The 26,263-nt window shown below is 38.1% G+C and overlaps 1 protein-coding gene across 1 annotated transcript in view; it reads left to right on the top strand.

Annotated features, from left to right (window-relative positions):
• LOC135081389 (protein kibra) overlaps positions 1 to 26,263 on the top strand; it is an 80,259-nt gene that overhangs the window by 43,702 nt on the left and 10,294 nt on the right. Inside the window, exons 4-10 of the mRNA XM_063976109.1 lie at positions 19,363 to 19,471; positions 20,942 to 21,116; positions 21,707 to 22,552; positions 22,674 to 22,809; positions 24,517 to 24,619; positions 25,526 to 25,627; positions 26,094 to 26,198. Of these exons, the coding sequence (XP_063832179.1) occupies positions 19,363 to 19,471; positions 20,942 to 21,116; positions 21,707 to 22,552; positions 22,674 to 22,809; positions 24,517 to 24,619; positions 25,526 to 25,627; positions 26,094 to 26,198 (1,576 nt within the window). The remainder of the gene's footprint in view (positions 1 to 19,362; positions 19,472 to 20,941; positions 21,117 to 21,706; positions 22,553 to 22,673; positions 22,810 to 24,516; positions 24,620 to 25,525; positions 25,628 to 26,093; positions 26,199 to 26,263) is intronic.

The raw sequence follows: 26,263 nt of genomic DNA, 5'->3' as shown, positions 1-26,263 counted from the left end.
CAAACCAGCACAGTCATCTTCATCTCATAATTTCGGGTTACGGATCCCTAGGAACCCTAAAAAAGGGGCCACGTATAATTTGTAGTATTTTGATTGTGATGGCCAGTAATTGGTGGGTGCCCACGCTATCATTACGGCTGACCCGGGATGTTCCGGGAAGGTCGACGTGGTCTCAAGCCCGGGGCACTACAGGTGAGGGGGAGTGGTCCGGCTCCCAGTTTTTTTGGAACCTGTATTGGAATAGGCAAGGTTGTTTGAAGGATCCAACTAATACCCTTTCCTTGATGAAACAAAATCATAATTTGAATCTAAATTTTTTTGTGAATATGTACCCAGTTTCATGGATTAAGCGTTTTATTCACCTCATTTTAACATTCCCAACCTCGCCACAAGATCTCTCTTAAGATAAACCAAAATTTAGCTTGTTCTTGACATTTTTTTCTTACAGCGACACCTTAAAATGTCTTCGCAGTAATTACTGATTATATTATGCTCATTACAAACTGACAAATAACTCAAGTTGTTTCTCTTGGAACCCAAGGTCCATATTCACATTGTTAACACGATAAAGACAAGGTTTTTTTAGATATGTCGAGTATTTTTAATCCAAATGTCAACAGTAAAAACACACACGATGCTAAATATAGAAACATAATTGATTCACCTATTAATTCGTAAGAACGTCAAACAAATGAGTAATAAATGACATCAACAGAAATTGATTTCTCAGTCGTTGCCAATGTCGAGGCTTTTGAACGAGACGCGAACAAAAAAATACTTTAACAGCCAGTCGTAAAAACAACGCAGCACCAACTAATGACAGAGAAAGATAGTGGACTGTAAATCTGATACGTACAACAGGCTACAATGTTAAAATGTTGAAGCGCAGCCTTTACAGCGATTAAGCTGAAGTGTGCGCAGGAGTCAAGCTCATCATTTTACTAAATTTAAAACGAAACAAACCGTCCATAAATATTAGTTATGATCCCGCCACCAGGTTACGCTGTGGGCAAAAAGAACGCGGCAAAAACTTGGCCGACCAAGTCGCATACCCGTTTATGTAGGAATGCGCGCGCGGCTATAGATCTATACATCGTAACCTCGCTCCGTACAGTTTTCATAAATTGCCACAATGTTTTGAACGATGAATGACCCGAGTGATAATTTATTACAACACCGGCTACCGATGAAAAATCTACATTTTACATTTTAACTCAAAAATAACGTACATTATAACTGTGTATATTTTCTTGTAGTTTGTGTTTTATGGGTTCCCAAGTATTATAACTGGATTTAATCATTTAAAAATCCACTTGAACTTAACGAAAAGGAAGTAAGAAAGATAAATTGTCTGCTTCTCTGAAACGTGAAACTAAAAAGTAAAGATGAAATCGATACACCTGCGTGGACCGACGAACCCTAAGCCGGAGGAGCAAAAGGGCCAAAAAAACTTAAGGATTGCCTTTTGCGGATCAGTAACTCTGATAAGTTCGGCAATGTCGAATTCTAAACTAATGTTATCTTCATTGTATCCTGACCTCAGAAAGCTGAACAAATTGCGGTGTACATCCGACATATTTATGAAGTAAATGAGTAAAACCCATTAAAGTTATAAATTCATACCATTGATGGAATTTGATACTATCAGTAATTAATAATCTTCTAGAGCCCACACCATTGAGGACGGTTATTTGTAACAAGATTTAAGATAAGGTCTCGTTTACAGAAAGATACGTAATTCTAGCATTAATATACAGTTGTTAGATGGACTTAAATGAAACTCGTCTGATACAGAAACTGATGTTCCCAGTAATTGGACGGAGCTTATCACAAATACCTTTCGGAAATCATAAAGAAAAGATGAGATTAAACTCCTAGATGTAACTGCCATTACAAGTCTAGTTACAGTTTCAATAGATTCACATCCTCTATAGCTCGATCTACTGCTGTGTACTTTATAATGTTTGCATCGAAGGGATCAACAGGTAATTACAACCGACCAACAGCACAGCATAATATTATAATAAAAGCCACTGACTTAGAAACTGGTCGTTTGTTAGTATAACACAGCGCCGGGGAGCTACTGTGCGACAGGTAGGCTCGGCTGGATAATATATTGAGCTTAGATGTAGCCTTGATTATGATATATAAACCTGCCTCCGATTCAGGCCCTTGCGGCACGCTGCCTTCCAGTTGCGATTAGATTGAGGTGCGTGGGATGTTATTATGTCAATTTCACGCTCTGCGTCCGATGAAAATTTTGGTCTGCACACAAATCGTGAAGGTCGAGCATGTTCGCCACGGTTAACTATTGTATAAGTGATTACGGTCGCATTTATCAAATGTGTGCCGCGAAATAATACTACATCATAACCCGCGGACAAGTAGAAAGCTTTAAAGCGGTATGCTGATTTCAATACGTAGTTATAAATGGTCGTTCTTAGTCCCACTTGGAAGAGATACATCTAGATAATATGCAAAGCGATTCTTCCATTTTTCATCGTAAATGTACAGCACCGGTGAATTGATTAAACCCATTAACATACCGCCGATATAAATCGTCTACGTCTACGCATTTGTCATACCGAATCCAACCACATATTATATCTCTATGCAAGTGTAATTTCTGTTCTGGCAAATTTAAATATTTGATTGTAATCTCCAAGAAAAATATGAACCGATTTCTTTAGAAGTACATATTTTAAGCGTAGATGGCTTGATAAGGTTGGTCCGTTCAGTTGTAATGTTTCCTATCTATCATTTAATTAAATTAATTAATACACAAATTTTCTGTCAGCAGGAACGTATATTAACCATATACTTGTTTCTAATTCATTATACATATAAAGTAGCGATGACAATCTTTCTTCATATTCAAATTCCATCTGAACTCGGTTTGAATGCGTCTACAAAACACATGTGGTTAGCGTCATGGTTTTGGAATGTACACAATGTACGGTCATAAAGAAAAGATTGATATTTCAAAGGTTACACATACGCACTTCAATAGTGTATCTCACGAGTCGCTTTTTTATTTGACTTTTATTGTATTCAGATATCCGTACTAAAATCTTTCGAAGTATTCCGTTATAAAGGAGTTCAGTTAGTATTGGTCTTTTGTCTTACATTTCATGGGTTTATCGTCGTGTCGTATATTAAACCAGCATTGGCCGTAACATTAACGAGTAAAGACGTCGTTATCATCAGTCTTTTGGAATTTTAAGAGGCTGGAAAGCTTCCGCCCGGTAGCGACATTAAAATTCACCTTATAATCGTCAATGCATATTTTCTGGGCAGCAACTTTAATGGTGGGCACGAGAAATGTGATGGATTCAGTTGAGATAGCGTTGCATATAACGCAGCTGAATGGTCCATTATTTATTTTATGACTTGATTGACTGCGGTCTGTAATAACAAATATTGAAATCGCTGTGTCGCAGGCTTTCACGGAATCGTGCGGGGAAGCAGCCAGAGATATGAACTTAAGTGACCATTACTTGATGGATGGGAATATTTGGAAAAGGTTTATAGCCCAGTCAAATATCAGAGCGGTTCAAGATATCGTATCGCGTTCTAAGTGTTAGCTTTTAAACGGCTGGTGTATAACAATGATGAATATATTACGAGAACTCAAACGTGTTATTATGAACTCTGATTGCTTTAGAAAGGAGCAGAGCTACATGGCAAGTCAGATCAAAGCATCATCCCTGAGGTGAAAGGAGAAATTTCAAAGGTGTTAAATCACGGACAAGAACACGATTGCTTAATAATATTGCAAAGTTAAGACCCCATTAAAAGGAATGACGCCAATGGAGATAAAATGTCTTTTAAAGCTCATTAAAAGTGTAAGCTAACGCTTTAAAACCACTAAACGATTCGTTAAAATAATTCCAACATTCCTCGACCAGAGCGAGGTTATTAACTATGGACGTAAAGTGATATCCATCGCATAGAATGCTATTGTCACATTGTGTAAATCTATAAAAATGTGGACCCGGGGTCAGAAAGGTCACGTTAGTTTCCATTGAATTCCAAGTGGATGGTTCTCAATATCGTCTTATTCGATGTAGGATGAATGTGCCGAGATAAATATTAGATATTTCCATTGTTTCAAATGTCGATACAATAAAGCAATCTTACAGAAAAATCTTGTGTGGTCATATTAATGTGATTAGCTACATAGATTCGACTAACGGTGTGTATTGTAATAATTTTATCATAGATTGCATTTGCATTTATGTATGTATTTTCAAGTTGTTTTTTTAAAGTCACGAAATCAATAACATTGTTGCTATAGCAACGAAATTGAACTAACGTTTCATTACCCAGCAATTAGTTGAGTCACCTCATTCTCTGAATTCTTATTGTGAACCGGTGTGAGTATTTGTAAGAACGTCTGTTACTTACGAGCTTCTTACATTTCAATGAGTGTTTTTAAATCATTTAAATAATTATTAGGTACGTCGGGCTGGGTGCTCGGTGCTACTGTTCACAAATTATACGTTTTTCCCTTTATCACTAATTGCGGGTTGAGATGTGAACGAAATTGTTCCACTAATTACACATGCATGCCTTCGGCGTCTGTCATATGTTGTGGCTCTTACACGTTATTATATATTTTAGAGTTGTCCCTTTTTATCTTTCTTGCTACTGGAAATTGTACAATGTGACCCGTCTCACGAAACAAGATTTTAAGCCGTGAAAGTAAATCTTAGACCCAAAAAGAAAAAAAATCGAACAAGTGAAATATATTGTTACCCCGAAGAAAACTGTCACAATATTTTTAAACACTTGCATTTCCATATTGTGTGTTGGTCTCCTTTCTTTTTTAACATCAGCATTAAAATGAAAATCTAAAAGAATTACCGATTAATTTATTCAAACCCGAGTGTATAAAAATGAAGAGGGCTTTAAGTTCTTAAGCATACTAAATAGTTTACACAAAGAATCATTTAACACTATCTAATCTCTTGTGCGTAGCACAGAAGCCAGCGTTATCCCGGTGACTTAACCATAAAAATAAAACATGTTGTCCCACCAAGTCCCTTGATATAGTGCCAGAACGGGAACAGTAAGTCGAGAGCGATGCTCGCAAAGTGGTAATAATCTATAAGATTTTATAAAGTATTTCTCTTAGATTTTGTTAACAATAAGAATAAGAAATACAGTTATTAGACTTTAGAATTCCTTTTTATTGTTAACTCCAGTAGTATTTTCAAGATCCTTAAACATAACGTCGGTGTTTTTGTTATCATTATTAACTTTAATTTGTGTCTCGTTTGTATCGAGAACCTAAGGCAAAGATCCAGATCTGTTGCCTTAGGATCTCGATACAAACGAGCGGGAGAACTTACTTTTTCTGTTTTTACTGCACTGTGCCCTTTGTTGGGCGTGTTGCCCTCTCGCTCCACCGTTTATTAATAATGTTCTCGGTTCTTGCAGTCAGAGAATGGAATGTGACTTTCCTTGCCTCAATCATCCACAAATGACAGGCCAGATGTTCCCTTTGTCACATTTTTACTCTCGTACTTTTTAACCTGATCTCAGTTGAATAACTCGGCATATAAGTTACATCGGATGTTAAGCTTTGGAACCGTTATACATATTAATTCGGCTTTTCATATTTTGGAAGAGCATAATATATGAGATCGTTTCGGTTTTCGCTGGTTTTTATGTTGCAAATATATTGCAAAGATAACGATTTGTGTGTGTCGCTTAAAAGCGTCACTTATTTATTAGGACCTGTTATGTGAAGATCATTATAAATCAGGAGTTTTTCTGTCTAAAGACGACATTTTGATACGGAATTAGCTTCGCTTCAAAGAATTAACTTCATCGTTCCAATTAATGTATTCTAGATTTCTGTCCTGTGCCTTTGAATTTGTATTAGAAAAACGAATACGAATTTACCGGTCTGTTTGTTGAATTTATCATAGTCAGAGCTTTTTTGCATAGTTTAGTTTATGTTTTGAAGCAAGGACTGATAAGGCTCGCGTCCTCAACCTGGGGCGGTGACCTCGACGCGTGCGCCCATTGTTCCCAGCGACCAGACCGTGTCTCTACAGAAGGTTTAGAAGGTTTGCGCTTGCTCGCTTATTTGGATTTGACTAGGAGTATTATTGGCTTGGATTCAGTTGTTGTTTTTGTAGCTAAACTAGGGCTGGTATCGTCTTTGAAGTCAATGGCTGAAATATTGAGTTTATTATTGTTCTTTAAAGGTTCGGTAGAGTCATCGTTTGTGTTTTGATCTAAAAGCTTACTAGCGTTAGTTTGTTTTATGTGTACACTATCAGGAATCCCATTATAGTTGATAAAGCACTCAACAATCATCGCCTTCTGCTTAGTTATTTCTTTACTCTAATAGGTCATCACTAAATTAAAGTTTCGTACCGACAGTTACCATCGAAACTCTTAATAAACCCCTTCGCAGAATTTTTCGACTCCAACATTGAAATCCTGTGCGTTAAAGCATTAAGCCTTTGCGTTGAGTGAAGGACGGGTAAGGTCGCGACCGCGTGCGCATTGTTCTACCCGAGCTAGTGTTACCCCGTTGTAAACTGCGAAGTGTGACTGTACATTTGTGACGAATTGGGAAATTTGAGGACTTCATCTTAGCTGGCTTGTTCCAGAGCAGATAATTCCATTGATGTTATACTTTTAAAGGCGGTGTGGTAGAGTGTTGTTTCTGATGAACTGTATGATTGAACCATGAAATCCTTATCTTTACGATTTTCGATATTCTCTGCTGCAGCCTGCACCTTTTCCTAGACTCTCTGCAATAAGGGTACTTCTATTTTTTGTAGAGTCGCGATCACGTTACTTTAAGATGCTATTTCACGTTACTTTTGACAACTCCGGGAACCGAATCCCGCAGAATCCCTACGCCATGCTCACCTCACCCCGCTGCGCTGTAACCCGAGAGTGTTTCCACGGCGGCGCGTGCGCACTGCTCAGGCGACCTCCGGGGACCTTGGCGACTCGCGCGCAGCCAATTATATGTTCATGCTTTAGGCCTCGTTCACGCACAGGCGGAGATCAGCGCGGGATTTGAGGCTGGATGGGAAAATGATTTGGCAAATGGTAAAGATGCTCATGGAAATTAAGAAAAGAGATAGAGAAAGAGAGATTAGTGCGAGTTTTCACCATCAATCCCTAATTTTTAAGTGACCCCTAGAGTAACACATAATAGGAATTGTGTTTTCAAAGGGGTCACTTAAAAATTAGGGATTGATGGTGAAAACGGGCATAGGACTTAAGTTCAAGCTCATGTGTGTGCCGTGGATATTACAAATGTTTGTTACTACTTGAGATTAACTAATAGGCCACTTACAAGGTGGATAGAGGACCTCATAAAGGTAGCAGGAAGGCACAGGATGCAGGTCGCTGCCAACTGGTCTATCTAGAAATCATTGGGGGAGGCCTATGTTCAGCAGTGGACGTCCTATGGTTGAAATGATGATTATGACGAAATAGCTTCACCATAGTCATTCTTGTGCAGTCTTATTTTGAAAACTCTCTAACTGTAACTCCTATTACCACTGTCTTAGATTTCAAATTATTTATCTTCACCTGGTGCTTTCTGTACGTTGACATACTATACTTTATGTTGACTTTGCCCGCCCACGCTCTGCTCGACGCCCCGCCTAAGCCCCGCGTATGGATGCGCACTTACAGTCCACATACCTGGAGCGAGCATAACGTCCGAGCCTTTTATTTCTTCCTTGGCGTCGTTAAACTTGAGGTTTTTTTCGTGAAATTCGAGGACCACTTCAATCTTGAGTAATCTGATGATTTTTAACAAGAGACTTACATAGTTGATGACATAGATGTAACGCACGCTCTATTCTAAAATCTGATTTTGGGAAATAATGGTGATTATTCACCTGGTCAGGTGTTAAAGAACTTTTCAACGTCTTTGCCTTTTAGTTCTTAATTTGTTTTTTGGGGTTGTTCAATTAGAATAACTTTTGAGTTGAGACATTTTTGCAATACCAGATTTTGCATATTTTTCTCATTTAATCGCTGAATGACTACAAACGCGTACATTTTTCACAGTTATCGTCACAGCAGCGCGTGCGTAGACACGTCAGTATGCCTTATACGGTGCAGATCATTCTTGGGCCGATTCTTAAGTAATTAACCTCTTAAGATGACATTCTTGCGCATTATTATCCTGGTATTTCTAACTATAAAGCATCGCCGCGTGATTTTAATTGTAAATTATTGTAGCACATGTTTTTTTAACATCTAGTAATGGATTCTTAGTAATTTAGCATAGAACCTGTTATACTCGTAAGAATATGAAACTGTAAGGAGCCTACGGTTAAGTAGGTATATACATAGTAAATACAAACGTGTAAGGGAATAGGGGGGTGTTGTACATAGAATAGTAAAATATTTAAAAGAAGACACACAGGAAAGTTTAATATAAAACTGTAGGCGTCTATTAAGATTCAAACCAATAAAAAAGCAAAGAAATCCCAAAAAGTTTATTTATAAAAAAAAAGATAAGACTTAAAAATTTAAATAATAAAACTATAATTTTAAACTCTATCATCAAGGGCTGAGAATCCGCAAGATACAGACTTGAAAACAATTCAGTTAATACCACCATATTAAACACAAGAAAAACGTGGCAGTAGCCAGCTTGTGCATCAAATGTCTCAGCCAATGCCTTCACTTTAATAATAAAAGCCTCAGAAAATAATTTGTAAAATGTTAATAATATAGATTTACGTTAGGCTTCAAAAGGAGTAGTCAATCAAATTTCTCAACAGCTACTTCTTCTTATTTCAGCTTCTTAAACCTATTTTGAAACAAATTGTGGATGTCAATGCTCAATCCTGCCTGTCCCATCTTTTACACGCGTTTGTGAAAAGTGGCTCATCTTGCTTTAGATCAGTTTTAGGTGTTAAGCGATCGCGGGAAGTTTTAGTTAGTGTTTTTTCCAACACAAATTAAAATACAATCTATCAATCTTTATTTATTCTCATTTGTGTAGGCTTTATTATATCATTAAAAGCTTCATAATGAGATCTTAAGCTTTTATTTTTTGTGCAAAGTTTAGGATTCATAGTGTTGAATGATTACTTAATGTTTCTTTGATAGGCTTTATTAGCTACTCAAAAGTAATTTTCGATTTTTTTTATAACTATATATTTTTAGTTAATATTGTGTGAAGCAACTATGATGTAAGTTTTCATCTTGTAGTTGTATCATAGCCGCTTCCCGCTTCGCCTGTGAATAAACTTTAGTTTGAACATACGCCAGAGGGTCACAGTCAGTATTAGGCTGTCTTAGTTCAGTTGCAACTGGTTGATTTACGAGCACACGCCCGAAGTGTAATTTGCCTTAAGCAAATTGTACTCCCTTGATTTTCTATTTCAACAGTTGAAGGATTGACGAAGACGCTTCTAGATGGGTGCGTGATTGCTCTGTCGGTTATGAGTTAGACCACTATTACCCCATTTGGAGTTAACATGTCTGAATGTTACAACGGTAATAAATGGAGATTTCTGCCCTAAACTTTGTGTAACGGCTTTGCAAATCACTTGAAAATCGGAGGGACAAGTCGCCGGTATAAAGTGCTATGAAAACTAAATAAAACATGCAAGCGCAGTCTAAATATCTCTGTGGTCGGCTGGAATAAAAACCATAATACTAAAACCACACCAGATTTTGAGCGTAACTACTACATCCCATTCCCAACCCAAGACCATTGGTCCCAATCTCTCAAGTTATTTCGTAAACGCTTTATCATTACATTAATATTACTAAGCTTACTTGATCAATCCCTATTTACAGCTCTAAGGTTCCATAATAGTTGTTTAGTACACCAAATCCTGTATAATCCTAACTTAACACACAGTATCTCCCGATTCCATTCTCAATGCAGAAATTATGGAGTTTATGTGGTTCCCCAGGTAGACTTCCAAGTTATGGAATGTCTTATTATAGTCCTGCATACTTGTCTATTCTTGAAGCGTAGTCTAGTGTTGGGCAGGCAGTTCGAGGAATCGACTCGATAAATATTATTTATAGCAGAACTAGGTTCGTGGTTGCACGTCATACTAACTCCAATTTTTTTCATAACTTCTTCATTGGATTTTTATGTAATTTGATCTATTTTTACCAGACTGCGCGACGCAATTTAGTAGTAATGATTTCTCTATAAAATATTATATTCACAGGTGATATATTAAAAAAAATCTATAACCTAATTTATGTACAGTACACCTTTAATTTCGAATTTAATTTTGTTCCAACTTTTTGGAGCAGAATCTTTTTTATACCTTTCAAATATTTACTCGATAAAATTAAACTTAAAAACCAACATCACAACACTACGTCTTCCCTCTTATACTGCCCAACAATGCCCTTTATTCTATGAAACAAACGTAAGTATGGCACGCGAATTCCAGGAACCTACGATTCCCATCCTCGACAAAGAACACCCGCTTTTTTCCCTCATTTCTCACGAGGGTGGTTTTTTTCTGGACATTCCAGAGATGTTTATATTCGAAGGACGCAGGTAGAGCCGTAGAACCGTGTACCGTTTGGATTGCGTACTTCCCAACTCTTAACAACATGAGCTTTTGTTATGAAATTGGTGTTAGATAAATGCGTCAAAAAAGAATTAGACATTTTTTTTATCATGATACAGTATTAATAAATCTTTACGACAGAATAAGTTACAATAAATTGGTCGTACCAAATAAAAATTCCATCAAAATTCTTTTCCATAATCAAATCGTAAATAGTGCTGTATGATTTATCGATGTCTCGATGATAAAAAGGCTTTCCGAGTTAAAACGTCACTGCGAAGGCTTTGATGGATGTCATTTCACAAGTTAGAACTGCAATTATCTAGTATGGCCGCCGATTAGCGGTCCAAAGTGATAGGATGATTACTATAAAAATATTTATGGAATTGATTATGGTTTAAAGTGAATTTCGTAATAGGCCCTTTAATGGTAGCGGTGCCTATTGTGAATATCTTTGCTGTGGTGGAGATGATTGTTTATAGGCCTTTAAGATTTCAAAAGTGTTTTGAGTATGTAGTATGGTATTTTAATGCGCAAAAATGTAAACCTACGTCAAAGTAGACATTTTTTTCTAAAAAAAAAACTTAATCTCTCTGAAAATGCCGTGTCTGCGCGTACGCACATCTATAGCGCATTCCACGCCCGTAACACCGGGAGCGGTCGGGCCCAATAATAAGAATATGAGTGTAAAAAACGAAAACGTCAAACGCAGCGTCCAAACGCGGCCGCGGCACGGCCCCGGCCTTCTGTCATATAGTTTTTTTACCCTTTTTTTGAACGGTGTTCCGTATGAAAATTGGGGAAACGTTGCACCCGTGTAACGTAAATGAAGGCCATCAAATTATTTTTTTGAATAATGCACTTACACTGTTTTTCTATCCTAACGCTTTCTAAAACCGTGCTCCTAGTTGAAAATATATATAAATATCGCTTTAAAGTTGCTTAGTGCAAACCGGTAGACAATGCAATAAATAAAAAATACATCAGCCGTCAGAATTTATAGCTTAAAGTGAAAACAACTATAAAACATCTATTAATCTCCGCTGTTTAAAAAACTGTTAAAACGAAAAATAACATGAATGGTCAATAGACAAAACAGGATTAAAAAAAACTACGGAGCAATAATAGAGCAGGCAGTTTTTTTAATCTTTTTGTATTCTTCGAGGATTCGAGGATAATCGTGTGTAACACTAGACTATATTCGGCCTCACCTCTAACAAATACATTTGAAAGAAAGAAAGAATTTGGTGCATTCTTTGTAAGTCGAACTTATGATTGATGATAAAACGCGTCCTTGATTTTTTGTATGTAAACTTGACATGAGCACCACTATGTTGATATAAAACGTGATGTAAACACAGTGACTGGTACAGCTAAGCGGAAAATAAAGACTGATAAATATTTATTTATAACAAATGACAAACTGTTTATGTTGTGATTGAAGTAAAAAATTCAATAAACTAATTTTTTTGAATAAATTATATGGACATAATAAAAAGTACAATATTAAAAAAATATTATAAAAAGTAATTAAACAACCAATAATTCTTGTATTAATGTATTCTATTACTTTCAATTTCATAAGTTTCCTCAAAACCAGCACTTTTTCAGTTACAACATTATTATCACTAGCCCACTCAAAGCGAGTCGGTTTTTCGTCATTGCCCACCAAGGTTAGACGGCCGAGTGCGACCATCGTCGGTTTACTAACTTCGTAGTGCGGGTTCGAATCCGTGCATGGTTCCACAGACGGTGTACTTTATAGTCACGGTCTTCTAAGAACATGCTATAGAAATATTTGTGTTCCCATTTCTGATTGTGGTCTCTTGTGGATCATAATCTAAGTGGAATGTGAATTACATTTATTATTTTATTAATACAGAATCCATTATTACCTGCGAAGGTAGGTGATTTTGGACTGATGCGATTTTCTGCAAAAAACACTACAGGATTTTGAAATACTCGTAGGTACTAAATAAACTTACAAAAAAGCTACTGCATTTTTATAAAATACTGTAGGAACCTACATACTTGAATATTTTTTGAAATATCAAATATCTCGAAGCGCTGGTAGGGCAAAAAAAGAATGAGACATGTATAGGCTCCTTAAGAGCATTTGACGATTTGCAAGAACTAATTTAATTAGTCTAAACAAATAAAGATAATTTTGATTTTGATTTTGATTAAATACATTGCTTATTTATTTATATTCTGTATAAAAAATCTAGTAATTTTTTCTTTTTCGTTATTAGAAAAATATTGAAAGAAAAATAAAATATTAAGGTCTTTTATAGTAAAAAGTTACGCTTTTTAAAATAACCGACTTAAAAATAGTCGCATTGATTTTTCCATGGTCCTGTCGCGTCGTATTACGTTGTAATACCGGCAATGGTAATCAGCCCTGTAATATGGTAATACGTTCTCGTGGGCCGACGCGCGCGCATCCAGCCGCGCCCCCAGCGTCTTAGGGTTACTACACACTTAAGCGGGCCGACATTAATCTGCACAACCTGGCGTTAAATACAATAATATTCGTGATATTAATTAACTACTCTCCTGAAAAATTGCTAGATCTGTTTAGCACGTATGTCGTCTAGAGCGTCGATAGATGAATATTTAGGAAAAAAGCCATAAAATATTACTAGCCACTGAAGCCAAAAAAATGAAATAATTTCATTGGTTTAACACAGTGTTTTTCAACCTTTTTCATGACGCGACCCCCCTAGTATGAAAAAATATTTGGCGACTCCCCCACAGTTCGCTTTTTTTTTCATGCATTTTATAATGTTACAAAGATGTTTCTAGGGACCGAATACTTCAATCCATACAACATTTTTTATGCATTTGCATAATTAGATTTCGGATAAAGATAATGTTTTTTTTTACTGAGGTAGTTTTTACGACATCTCACGACCCCCATATAGAGGCTTCGCGACCCCCCAGGGGGTCGCGACCCACAGGTTGAAAAACACTGGTTTAATGATAGATCGCCCGGAGTCCTGCCAGCAGGACTTAAAGTACTTCCGGTAGGACGCAAAATTAAAAGATCACAGTTTCGTAAGTATACATTGTACAAATTTCAAATTTACACAAAAAAATAGAGTGTTTCTCTCTCTTTCACCCAATAGTGCCCAAGATCGAAAAACGCGACTAACCGTTAGTCGGAGCCCGATGGCGCACGAGTATACACGGGGGCAGCGCGTTCGCGCTCGCGCGACACATTTTGACGCGCCGGGCGTGGAGTCGGCAACATTTTGGCGATAATATTATAATGAATGTGAAGTATTCCAGCCTAATCAAACATTTATAATTTATTTCTTGTTTTTGTTTTTAATTTGTAGTGTATTTGTAAGTGATAGGTGTAATTTCTAATACAAAGTGACGTACCAAAGTAATTAATTTAAAATTCCTTATTATAGTTCCTATTAGTTAAGTTGAAAGAAGATAAACAAGTTTATAATATATTAAGAAAAGTAAAATACTGGTTAAACAAAATGATTCTACGACATGACTTTTTATTTAATAAACACTAACCAAGTGTTTACTACTTCTGGTGAGGATGAGTTCAAATTTGAAGGTCACCGTACTGCTGGAAGGACCAGCAAGCAAACACGTACAAATTGCGTACTGCGGGCAGGACTTGCGATAATCTTCTGGCAGGACGTTTAGAACAAAAGACCAGTCCTTCCAGAAGAGCTTCCAGCAGGACAAAGCACCGGGCGATCTATCATTAACACATTGCCTTGATGGCCGAACCAATAATGCCAGCTCGCTTAAGTGCGTAGCAACCCTTAACGGCGCGACAATTATAAATAAAAAGATATGGTGCAAATTAACTGTTGCAATAGAACAAAAAACAATTTTGTAATCATTTTTACATTGTGTGTGCTGTTTTACTGCTTTTTTTAGCTGCAAGCTTGCTTTTGAATTTTTTCGTGTTTTGCTCTATTTATAAGTTCGAGAGCATGTTTATTAAGCAGTTTATGTGTATTCTTAGTATCAATAAATTTAGCTTACTGTCAAAATATTGGGTTTAGGAAAAAAGGAACAAAGTTGATTATGTAAAATTGTCTTCTACTTTAGTTACCAATATCTAATCCGGTCTATTGCCATTTATTTTTATCAGTATTAAAAAAATACTCTCCCAAAAATCATTACCCTTTTGGCTTCCTACTTTTATTTTTGGTGATTTTTATCAAAGTAAAAAAAAACATCATCTCCCATAGGACGTCCACTGCTGAACATAGCCTCCCCCAATGCTTTCCATGTTGCCGGTTGGTAGCGGGCTGCGCTCAGCGCCTTCCTGCTACCTTTATTCCTATGACTGAGATGATAATGATGATGAAGAAAAAAATAAACAAAAAAAAATTCCTCTGTCCACTCTATCGATTCCTAACTCGCCGGCCGGCAGGCGTTAGGCGTCTGGAATTTTAATCGCATCCCAACCCCAGCTCGGGCGAAACCAATAAAAAGACGGCTTGGATTTCGGAGGCGGCTGTCTAGTGCCTTTGTTTTAGTGTACGACTCTACCTTTTCGGAGTACCTGTCTAGTAGTTTAAATGGTCGGTGGAATGCGGAGCTAGATGATTTCGTTTGGGAGATGGAAGGTGAAGTTAATGCAATTTAGGATAAGGCAAAATGTGTTGAAAATGATCGAGACAACGAAGGCTTAAGTGTAGAAGATCGTACACAGATTTAAAATGTTTATTTAACTTTAAGACAGTTTTGGTGCATTTTAGCAATGATACAATTGTAAACAAGTATTTCAGTTAAGTTTTAATATAGTTCGATGATCACAAATTCACAACAAAGTCGATATGAAATAATAATATCGTAAACAGAATCTTAAAAGTTTATATTCCTTTGAAGAAAGCATACAATCTGAAAGCGAGCACAATAAAGCAAAACGCTATACTATTAGATTCGATCATAAAACGTGAAACTTATAAATTTTTAAAGCGTGAAAGAAAAATCCAAAGCCCCAACCGTTTGTAGATAGGCAACGAGAAGTAAAAGACACGATGTTAGTACCACACGAGCGAAAGAGACAGAAACACACGAAATGCTAAGCGAGACAGGGACGGATGAACATGGAACCGGTCTAAGGGAAGCAGATGCTGCCGAGAAACCCCCCGGGTAAAAGATTCCAACAATAAGAAAATAATCATTAAAACATTTCCAGTTAAACATTTATCCGGGTTTCGCATGGGAAATAAAATTGCCTACTGCTTACATAGTTAAAGTAATTAATGACTATATCCATGTCAATAATGTCCGTAATAACCTTACATGAAACGGGTTGTTTCAAGACAAAACTCGAGCTTTACAACTTGTCACAAATTTTTCAAAATTTTCCTATCTTTAGAATGTCAAAACAAAATGTTTTGATTTGCCTAAGCTTCCAGTTTTAATTCATCGCTATCAAACGCATCACTAAAGTCGTCTACGTTCATTTTAACCGCAAATGTAAAAGCAGAAGTGCTAGTAGATACGTTATTTTCGTCATTACCTGAATTTCAGGGGATTTGTTTGCAAAAAACACATGGCGTTTGAACGGAGGAATGTGGCAGCTAGCCAAGCGCTGCTTACACCATTAACTGGTAAACATACTTTTGTGAATAAACTTCTACCTATTTGGAGATTTTCTATGAAAGTTTCCTATACATTTGTTTATCAGAAGCATTTAGATCATTCAATATACTTTTGGGGTTATCCAAGGAACGGTTTTAAACCCATTGTTCTTTATACATGTGTGTTAAGAGCTTTTCTATAAAATAAACATGCATAAATTTAGAATAGAGACTCTTTTTTGTTGTTTATTCCTACATGGCGTATTTAATTAGGTGGCTGTCCTTTTTTTCAAGGTTACCTTAGAAATTTAAATTATGACTTCTAAAGAGTACCTTTTGAATATCTTTTTCATTTAAATTCAATAGGATTAGCAACCGAATATGGTCCGAAAGGTAGTATTATGCATTCTCTTTTTTTTCGTCTCTCTTTTTTCAAATTAGTTCATTACTTTTCCCTCATATTAAGCTGCGTCTTCTTAGCATAACAGCACATTGTTGTCAACGTGCGTTCGACGTTTATCTATGAATATAATCAACACGAGTCCACACATGTGTGGCTTAGGAATTATGCGGTTAGTTAGCTAGAAAAAATGCTAGCTATTCCTCCAGAGGCCGCTCGCGTGAGAATAGGCTATACGCAGACTGGTATACTCGACTAATTACTTCTTACACGTTACGTGCAAAGCGTTTTCATGTTCTTTGATAATTGAAATCGGTGCTGGTCGATTTGTGGGTTTAGATTAGTTGCAATGTAAGTCGGGCTTAAGAAGCTGCGCCGGGACGGGATTGCAAATGCGTGTAAAGGAATTCCGGAACAAAAATGCACGTCTACCTGCGCAGCCGCCAGATGCGCCGTCCCCCGCGGCGCCCGCGCTCCTCCATTAAACCGCGTAAATTGATTACGTGGAAAATCTGAGAAAATCGCACGCTAACTACAGCGGCTCGTGACCATATGAAATTGCCGAGGACATTCCGCCGCCTCACCGCCTTCTTATGTTACCGCGATTACAACTGTTTACCTAATCAAGCATCTGCAAATAAACTTTTTATTTTTATATCATCGGCCAAAGAATGCGGAGATTCGGTGAATGATTCGCGTGCAGAGGACACGGGACGAGGTCATCGGGGTCCGTTACGGCGTCGCTCCGGCCGACACCTCGGCGGGCGCGTTCGATTCGACGAACTTATTACGACAGATGGCCGGGCCGGGAGGCGGGAGCGGGCGCGGACCCCGGCCCTTCGGAGAGATCGACCTCCGAAATGCGCCCGAGATTGCATTCTTTCGGCGGTGCGGGCGCATTCCACCGCGCGCCATCCGAGCTCCGCGCGCCCGCGCCAGTCGACGCGCGCCCTTTTGGGGGTTAAGATGTGTCCGCTGCGGCGGGCGGTAACGATGTGGTCCCAGCCGCCTCCCCCCGGGCCGAGCGACCCGCCGGCGTTCCGCGCGCGCGCAGCCTCCGCCGGCGCTCACACCTGGTGCCGCGGCTGCCTCGAGCCTCGCCAACTCGCCCGCATGGTCCGCGAACCACCCGAGTACGGCGTCCGAGTCGACAACACCTCCGCCCGCCCTCCCGGTCTCCAAGTCCGCGATGAGCCCCAGTACCAAAACCTGGACGAGCTCCGCAAACGACCCGAGTACGCGAACCTGGACGAAATCAGCCGCGAGTTCGGGTACCGTCTCTGCCCCGAAGGACAGAACCTGGAAGACGAGGCCATATACGAGAACATTTTATCAGTGCGTCAAATACGTTCCGCGGAAGTGCGTCTAGTGCCGGTGTCTGAAGTGGCATACTACGAAGGCCAAGGTTACGTGGCCACGCAGGTCCTCAGCCGCAACGGCACCTTCCCCCAGTGCCCGCCTCACACCTGGAGCCGGCTGCAGCACGCCTGCAAGCTCACGGGATCCCTCCGAATGTTCACTGTAAATATCTTTCAATACTCCAACTTAAGGATCGGATCGAAACCTGTTGTACATCGCTTTTTCGGCGGAATGTATATTAAAATATTTCTTACAGAACAGGATATGAGCGTATGAAATGATGTACGAGTACATACTCGCTTTTTATGCGCATTCCGAGCAAAAAGCTGTTGCCCAATGTAATACTGTATTTATGTCCCTCACAAAAAATACGGATCGGAATTTTGCTCTAATGACTCGTTAATTTTTGAAGTTGCCCGATGAATTTCGTATACACATGTGAAATACGGTGCTGTGTTACGGTGAGCCTCTAAACGCGGGTACGCTTTGGATTAGATTTAGTTTAACTTATTTGTTCTTAACCCTAATTTTCGGTTGGTGAAATTTAGAAGTCAATGTTACATTTCGCAGATTCGCGTTGGCTTTTGCAATGTTTGTTTTCTATAAGATAGGCTATATTAATAACTGTTTCATAAAGTACCTACCTCAATTGGGACTATTACTTATTTCTTTGTCTTGAGGCGAAATTATTTAATTGAATGAAGCAATTACTAATTTTGTTTTTTTCGTGCGTCAAGCTCTTGTCTATTAAATTACTCCGTCAGTATCTTCAATTTTTTTTCCACTACGGGTATAACGCAGACCCATCTTATTTCAAATTACATGTTATTACATTTCAAAGCTATATTTAGGTTGCCATTTATATAAAGATTTATTACAATATCTATACATTCTAGATGAGTTCGTCGTGCAATATCTTACGCAATTAAATTATTTAATTGATCTTTCGGAGCTTGTGCAATCTAGATTCGAACAACATACTGATTGTGGTGGCAAAAATTATTACAAAGTTGTTAAATACCTACATATTTTCAGGAATAAAAATTCACCTGAAAATATTACATGAAAATTACTGTTCTAACTCAAAAATAAATCAAATTTTCTTCCATATTAACATATAACTAAACGGGGTTCGAATTAAAAACTATGCTCATACTGTTGGATTCTATACGTTACCCATTCCGTACTCTACATTTTATGAGATTAAAAAATGTTTTACCAATAATCCAGATTAGGTATGAAGTTATTTTGCGATGTCTACTTATCTATTAAATGCAATGCAACATGCAACTAGCCTTATGTAGCTATTCCAGTAAAGTTGTATTATTACAACTAAAACTTATTACATCATAAATCACAGGTAGAGTCATAATGATCGAAGTACCATAAATATTAATTTATGCTGCGTCTAAACTTTTACTAAAAAAAATTTTAATAATTACTATTGTCCTTTAAACTGTATTTAATACTTGTCTCATTTTGTTGCCAGGCAAAGAAGGAGATGTACGATGTGAAGAAACAGAGGCTGTGTTTGGCTCAAGACGAGTACAAGCATCTCAACAACGCTCTGTCAACTCTAGCTACCTCCAGAACCAGTTGTGAGTACATATTTAATACACTAGTACTATGTATAGGACATCCTAATAATAAGTACATAGTAATGGTCCGTCTCATATTTCAAAATTACCTTGTAGTTCCTATCTACATATAGAACACCCTAAATGTTGGGAACTGATATCATAGGAAGACCAACCTTTTTTTGTTTTTTATGTTTTCATACTTTTTATACCTTAAGTTTTTAGTTAAGTTTATTATTGCGTTTTTTGTTAGGGCATTTTTGGGCCAAATAATGTTCCTTGATTTTGAGAAAGACTGATTTCCGCGCTGACCCGCTCTAGCAGCTGTCCTTTACACTAAATGTTACCTCAAATTTTTAAGCACTCTCACAATTGTCAATCGATCCAAAAATGACGATAGATAAGCCGTGGAAAATTTTGGAATGCGGCTGGAGTTATAATAATTTCATTATCCAACGCAAATACAGAATCCAGACTAACCTGATATGTCTTTATAAAAGAACGTAAGGAACCAGTCCTTACACGACTCGCCTGGATTGCTTGCGAACTGTAATCAGTACAAAAGCATATATTCGCTTGCAAATGGCCCGATGAGGAGTGAATAAATTGTAAATAACCTGCGAATCATTCGTAAGACTAGGGTAGGTGACCATTTTATTGGGAGAGTTAGTGCGAAAGAAAATGGTTCGTAATAGAAGCGAATACAGTCCTGTAATGTAGAGCATGAAGTGGCGAAGTTTTAAAGTACGTGTACACCAAGTCTACCATAAATACTATGCTAATACTGGCTTGCAAAAAAGAATAGATCATTTAATTTATAATGAGATATTTTTTAGAAAATAAGTAAATTATTCATTTAGATCAATTTTGTAGCACCTTATAAGAGAGTGTAACAGCGCTTTAAATAGATTTTCGCGTTTTTATTTTCATTCTTGTGGTTCAATGTAAATAATCATTTGCATATTTTTTAAATACACATTCTTCGAATGCTCGCATCTGTGGAACTTGCCCATTCTCCGCTTATGTTAATAATGTTAATATCTGGCTCTGGCGTAAAATTGCAGACATTATTAAATTATGTATTTTTATCATTACTAAGTAGGTAGGCTATGCTTAAACTTTGTATGAACACATGGTTGAAATTAGTTTTACAAATAACATCTTTTAATGGCCAGAGTATAAGTATGTAATTAATTTTATTTTAGACGCTGTTGTTTTATAAAATTATTTTTATACTGTTCAACTCGACTCGTTTAGGCTTGACACTTTTTAGCTATCGACATAGTCCAATGAGGGCTATGGTTTTTATACATAACAGTTGGCACCACTGGCGATTGAAATGACCCTACAGTAGCGCCATCCTGATGGGTGCAAATGCGATAGTCCTACCGCTTTAGTGCTCACCGCCTCTGTGTTTGCCACGCAAGTGACAGTTATACCCTACTCTACAGTGACGCCAAAGTACCTATACCTACTGTTTATTTGCCGCAGTGTGTTCATCAACCACGTCAATGACGACAACCTCAACGACGTCACGACACGACCCCGAGCTCCTCCGGTCCGAAGTGACTCAGGCGCGGGGTCGCGTCGCCCAACTACGCAAGGAGTTGCGCCAAGCGAGAGCTGAGGTGGCCAGCGCTCGGAGAGGTGTCGACACGCTTGCTGAGTGAGTATATACCTTCAGCTGTTCAGGATAGAGGTCAATATTGTACGCCTAAAGTGAAGCAAGCAGGTGTAGCCCAGCTACATTTGCGTTTGGTGGTGTCTACCTTCAGGGTGTGACTTTAAAAGTCAAAATCGTTAGTTACATCCAAAGTGCGCTGCTATATCCAAATTGATGCAGGCAAGCCAGATCCAGATTCCGCCAAGTACGGGAAAAACTGATAGCTTAATTGTGAAGTTAGATAAGTTATACATTCGCTTGCAGAATGTTCTTTAGTATTGCATGCTTTTAAAGACTCGCCATAACAGTACTACAGTTTGAAAATAATTGAACACATTCCTAGAAAGCTATCTTGTTGCCATACATAGAAATGAGAGATGTGCATAACTTTGAAACAACATTTCTAAGATAGTATCGAAATGATAATTGTAATAGATCGATTTGATATTCCACACCACTATGGGTATTGCTTACGATAATAACAACACCAATCAACGTCACTCTTTGTAGAACCTTCCCTTTTCTGAACATTAGAAATTGGTCTATGCTCCATTTATAGCGGTATCTAATTGAGAATTTATTTCCTATTTCAGAGTGGAACAAAAACTAAATTCCCAACAAGGCTGCTATAATATCACCGAGGCCCAGGCTATCATGACTGAGCTGAAGAATATACAGAAGTCATTGACGTCTGGGGAGAAAGAACGGGCTGATCTTATGCAGTCGTTAGCGAAACTGAAGGATGATTTGACGAGACTCCAATTAGGAGACGCGTCTCCAGATCTGTCAACGCTAAGTCTGCCCCAAGAAAAGTTGAGCACCGCCTCTCAAACGGACCTTTGCGCTGATCTAGTTCCAATCGGTACGAGATTAGCAGAAATGGCGAGAGTCCGGTTGCAGTACGATGAAGCTAGGAAACGAATACAGCAGATCCAGCAACAATTAGCAGACCTTGAAGACAAAGTGCAACCTGGTCAAGCGGAGTCTGATAAAGACCGTCTGCTGCTTTTCCAAGAGAAGGAGCAATTGTTAAGAGAACTGAGGAGTATAACCCCGAGGACGAGGTCGAAACAAGAGATGAGCGACATCCAATCGGAGTGCAAAAGGCTAGAGCAGGATTTGAAGAATGCGTTTGAGATGTCCAATAAGTGTATAGCGGATAGACTAAGGCTTCATGAAGAGAAGCAGTTGCTGTTACAGCAGTTGAAAGACGCTTTGACGTCTATGACGACGTTGGAAGGGCAGTTGAAGACGTTGTCAGCTAGTACTCTGTCAGTGTCGAGTAGTTCCAGCTTAGGATCCTTGTCGACTGCGAGCAGTAAAGGATCTTTGAGTTCTGGCATTAGTTTCACGGACATTTACGGCGGGCCGCAGATTGCGAGCTCGTTTCAAGCGGACAAACCTATTGATATGGTGGATCTACATCGAAGAGTGGAAAGGTGAGGTGTTTCTCTTTAAATCTAAATTATTTGTATTAAAGTGCCTTTTTTGTTTTGACATAAAATATACTTTTATATGAATTTCTACTGTTTGTATATTAACATTAAATTCAAATTGCAGGCTACTGCGAGGTACCAGCTACAACGCTGATAGCGTAACGCCTGGAGCAAGCAGTTCACCTTCACAACCTTCGTTATCGCCTAGAAGTAGTCTGTCTTCTGCCAGTCCACCACCACCCCCACCTTCTTATAATCAGGTAAGATTCGATTTTTGGAAACCATTATTTATATTTCAGGCTCTACAGTTATTTATATTAGGTCCACTTTATAACCATTTGTATTTTATTTGAATTGATTCTGGGTTTCGCAAGGAGCATTACTAAGCCCCTGACTTCAAAGTGTAAAATCAAAAATATAAATAAATCTTCTTCTTTTATACCGACTAAAGCCTTGGGAATCAAACCCAGAATTTCCAAATCAAGAGTAAGTCAAGAGTCAAGAGAGTACCCATCTAAACACTAGACCTTGGGGCACTCAAGTACTTAATAATTTCAAAATCCACCGCTTATTTTTTAACCACTTGTAATATGAGATTGACAGAATATGTGTCAGATTAACGCTAAAGCGTTTGACATTAACGCATTGCTGTTCCGATCTGTCAGAGATAAAAGATTTCACTTTTACTAAATCTAGAGTCAGAGGTCAGATGGGTGAGGCGATAAAATTAGGAGTATATTGTGCGTTTTGTACGCGGGCCTCTTCGATTGTTTGATCGAGTAAATATCTCGAAATATTTGGGTTACACCTTTGAGCCTAGTAGACAAAGAGGATTGTTAAATGATCAATCATTGTGTGTCTTTTTGACGTTTTATAGTGTACATTAGAGGAGAGTGGGAAACAGTCTTAGAGAATCTAATTCCTCTATGGAAACAGTGGATCATAAGCTATAGTGGAAAAAGTTATAGCTTTTTGTTTATGGCACAAATAGCGACTTTGTTTTTCTGTCATTTCTCTAGTATGTCTCCTTACGATCCCCACAATTCCCTATTGATTTGGTAAATAAATAGATTTGCGGATGTTTAAACAAAAAATACTCTACGCAATGGTCGTTGTGGAAGCCCTTTGTCCAGCAGTGGACGTCATTTTGGCTAAAACGAATAAACTTGTAGGGATAGGGTAAATGAATTGTTATAATAAGATTGAGTGAAACTGTCTATTGTTTGTAGGCCCGTTTTTTGTTATTTAAATGTTGTGCCTGGCTCTAATCGGAGTTTAGACTTAATATTGTGCTATGTTGTTGTGTTAATTGTATTGTTATGGTTTGTTCTCTGTAGCTGTGCCTTATATACTCAACATCAAATAAACCGCACCTTCCGCGACGCGAACTTTAACGATTTTCTTCTGACACAATCATGGTGCCCCAACAATATTGGTGTTATTTGAAAGCCCAATAAATATCATTAAAGAAAAACACATTTAATTTCTTAATAAATGATTAACATATACCATAAATGTGACTTGAAAAAATACCTCACTTTGGGCCCACCTATGGGATCAATTAGACCAATTTTTATGGTTATAAAACCAAATAATGATTTCACGTGTCCTCTTTAACAGATGGATAGCGATTAATCCCAACTTAACAGTTTTATAGCCATAAAAGTTGGCTCTAGCGTAACTACCTATTTTTTGAAGATATGACTCTGGATCCTTCTAGAGACACATTTTTGGGGTAAAAACCTTTCCTTTAATGAAATGAAGGCTAGAACTAGGCTTTCAAATGGTACCAATATTGGTGGGAAGTGGGGAAGTATTCGTTTGAAAATGCTTGTTGCAGGAGGTGCGATTTATTTGATGTCGAGTGTATAAATAAATAAATAAATAAACTATATGCAAACCTTGACGCTTTTTGTTTCAATTAATCGTTCATAGATAGTCAGATATTTAAATTTCTTTTTTTACAGGTGGAAAGGCAAAGACGACAGCAAAGAGAGCTTGAAGAGAAGTTAGCAGAGATGAGGATAGGTGTCGCCACGGGCATCAACGAGGTCACTGGACTTGCTACAAGTGAGTTTGTCGTAAACATAATCTTATGTTAGTTGTATTAGATGTTATTTTACGACAAAAATTAAAGTAGCAAAAAGGATAAGTAGCAACATTCTTTTGGCACCCACTCAAACTGGTATTAGATATTGACCACTTCCTTTATGTTTTCAATCGTGTTAAGCAATAATTCTTAATGGTGCGTAATAGCTGGTGTGTATACAATTTAAATCGATGGGATTATTCACAGGCCTGAATGTATGTAGATCATCATAGATATTATGGGCCACAGTTCCAGCTACCCATTTTCGGTCATGCCGTCTCGTTCTATCGCAAAAAATCGCCATGTGATGAGACGAGAGAAAAAATGGAAATGGGTAGCTGGAACTGTGGCCCACTGTAAAATTATTTATGGCATGGCATTGAGGGGTGCCAATATTGATACTGGCAGTTGGCCCTTGAAATTAGACACATCATAATAGACTAGTTTCCTAAGAAAAAATTTTAGTCCGTCAATTTTAATATAAATAAAATGTTGGACACGTATATTTTTAATTATCAATCAAATAAATAATTACAAAGTTATAGTGCGTTAAAGTTCCGCGCAACGTCACAAAGTGCTGCACTTTTACGCACTCACTGACGTCACGGGCCGTTTCCATAGAACTTTGGCACGCTATATCTCTTTACATTTTCATTAGTTTAAAAAAATGAAAAATACGTGTCGAGTAGTCAGACTAATTAAAACTCTGGCTTTTTTACCCAGAAAACATCCCTATTCGAGCTTCATTATTGTAGTGTGGTGTGCACTCATGGATGATTTAGCGTGTACCGATAACACTCAAACATCAGCGGTAGTAGTGGGGCGCGTCTTCGTGGATGAAACGATCTATAAACATGCTATTTGACTAATAATGCCTTTATTCTTAGTTCCAGTCCAACTGCAAGGCCCGGGGCGGCCCAGCGAGCCGTTGTCCCCTATTTCAGAGACACCCCCACCACCGCTCTCGCCAAGAACTCCCTCATCTAGTGGTGAGTACCTTTTATATAAAGCTTGATGGATTAATTAAGTCCACAGACACAGACCTTAGTTCGCAAAGAACTCAGAATACCAGGGATTTCACGAAATCCCTAAGGATACCAGCCGCCTAGCTATACCTAGTATGCGCGCCGTGATAAAATGTTATCGATGATTTTAGACGACAAATGTTTGGGCTTATCGCGTAAAATCGAGAAAAGTTTATCGTGCGCGTATCATAGGCCTACAGGACATTATGTGTTAAAATATTGAATTTCAGCTAAAAACTTCCTTTTAACAAGTCCTTTTCAAAGGACCAAAGGAATTAGTCCTCTTCAGAGGACCAAAGGAATTAGTTCCCTTCAGAGGACTCCATGAAGCTTACATAATTAACGTATCGTGTGTTTTAGCTCTTGTTATAGTGTATTATGTGTAATAGTTAAATCTTTATTTATTTCATATTGTGGTATTTGTCCCCAGGTACAAATACTAGATCAGTGTCGGCGGCAGTGAGCGACGAGTCGGTGGCGGGAGACTCCGGCGTGTTTGAAGCGGCGCAGGCGCAGAACGATCCCTCCAACGCCGGTAAATATAACCCTTATTCAGTCGTGATAGGTGCGATTTTACAACCACAAAGTGATACAGCCTTT

The sequence above is a fragment of the Ostrinia nubilalis genome, chromosome 19 (assembly GCF_963855985.1).
Source record: "Ostrinia nubilalis chromosome 19, ilOstNubi1.1, whole genome shotgun sequence".
NCBI classification, from domain to species: Eukaryota; Metazoa; Arthropoda; class Insecta; order Lepidoptera; family Crambidae; genus Ostrinia; species Ostrinia nubilalis.
The sequence above is the reverse complement of the archived record's forward strand: the minus strand, read 5'-3'. Positions and strand labels throughout refer to the sequence as shown.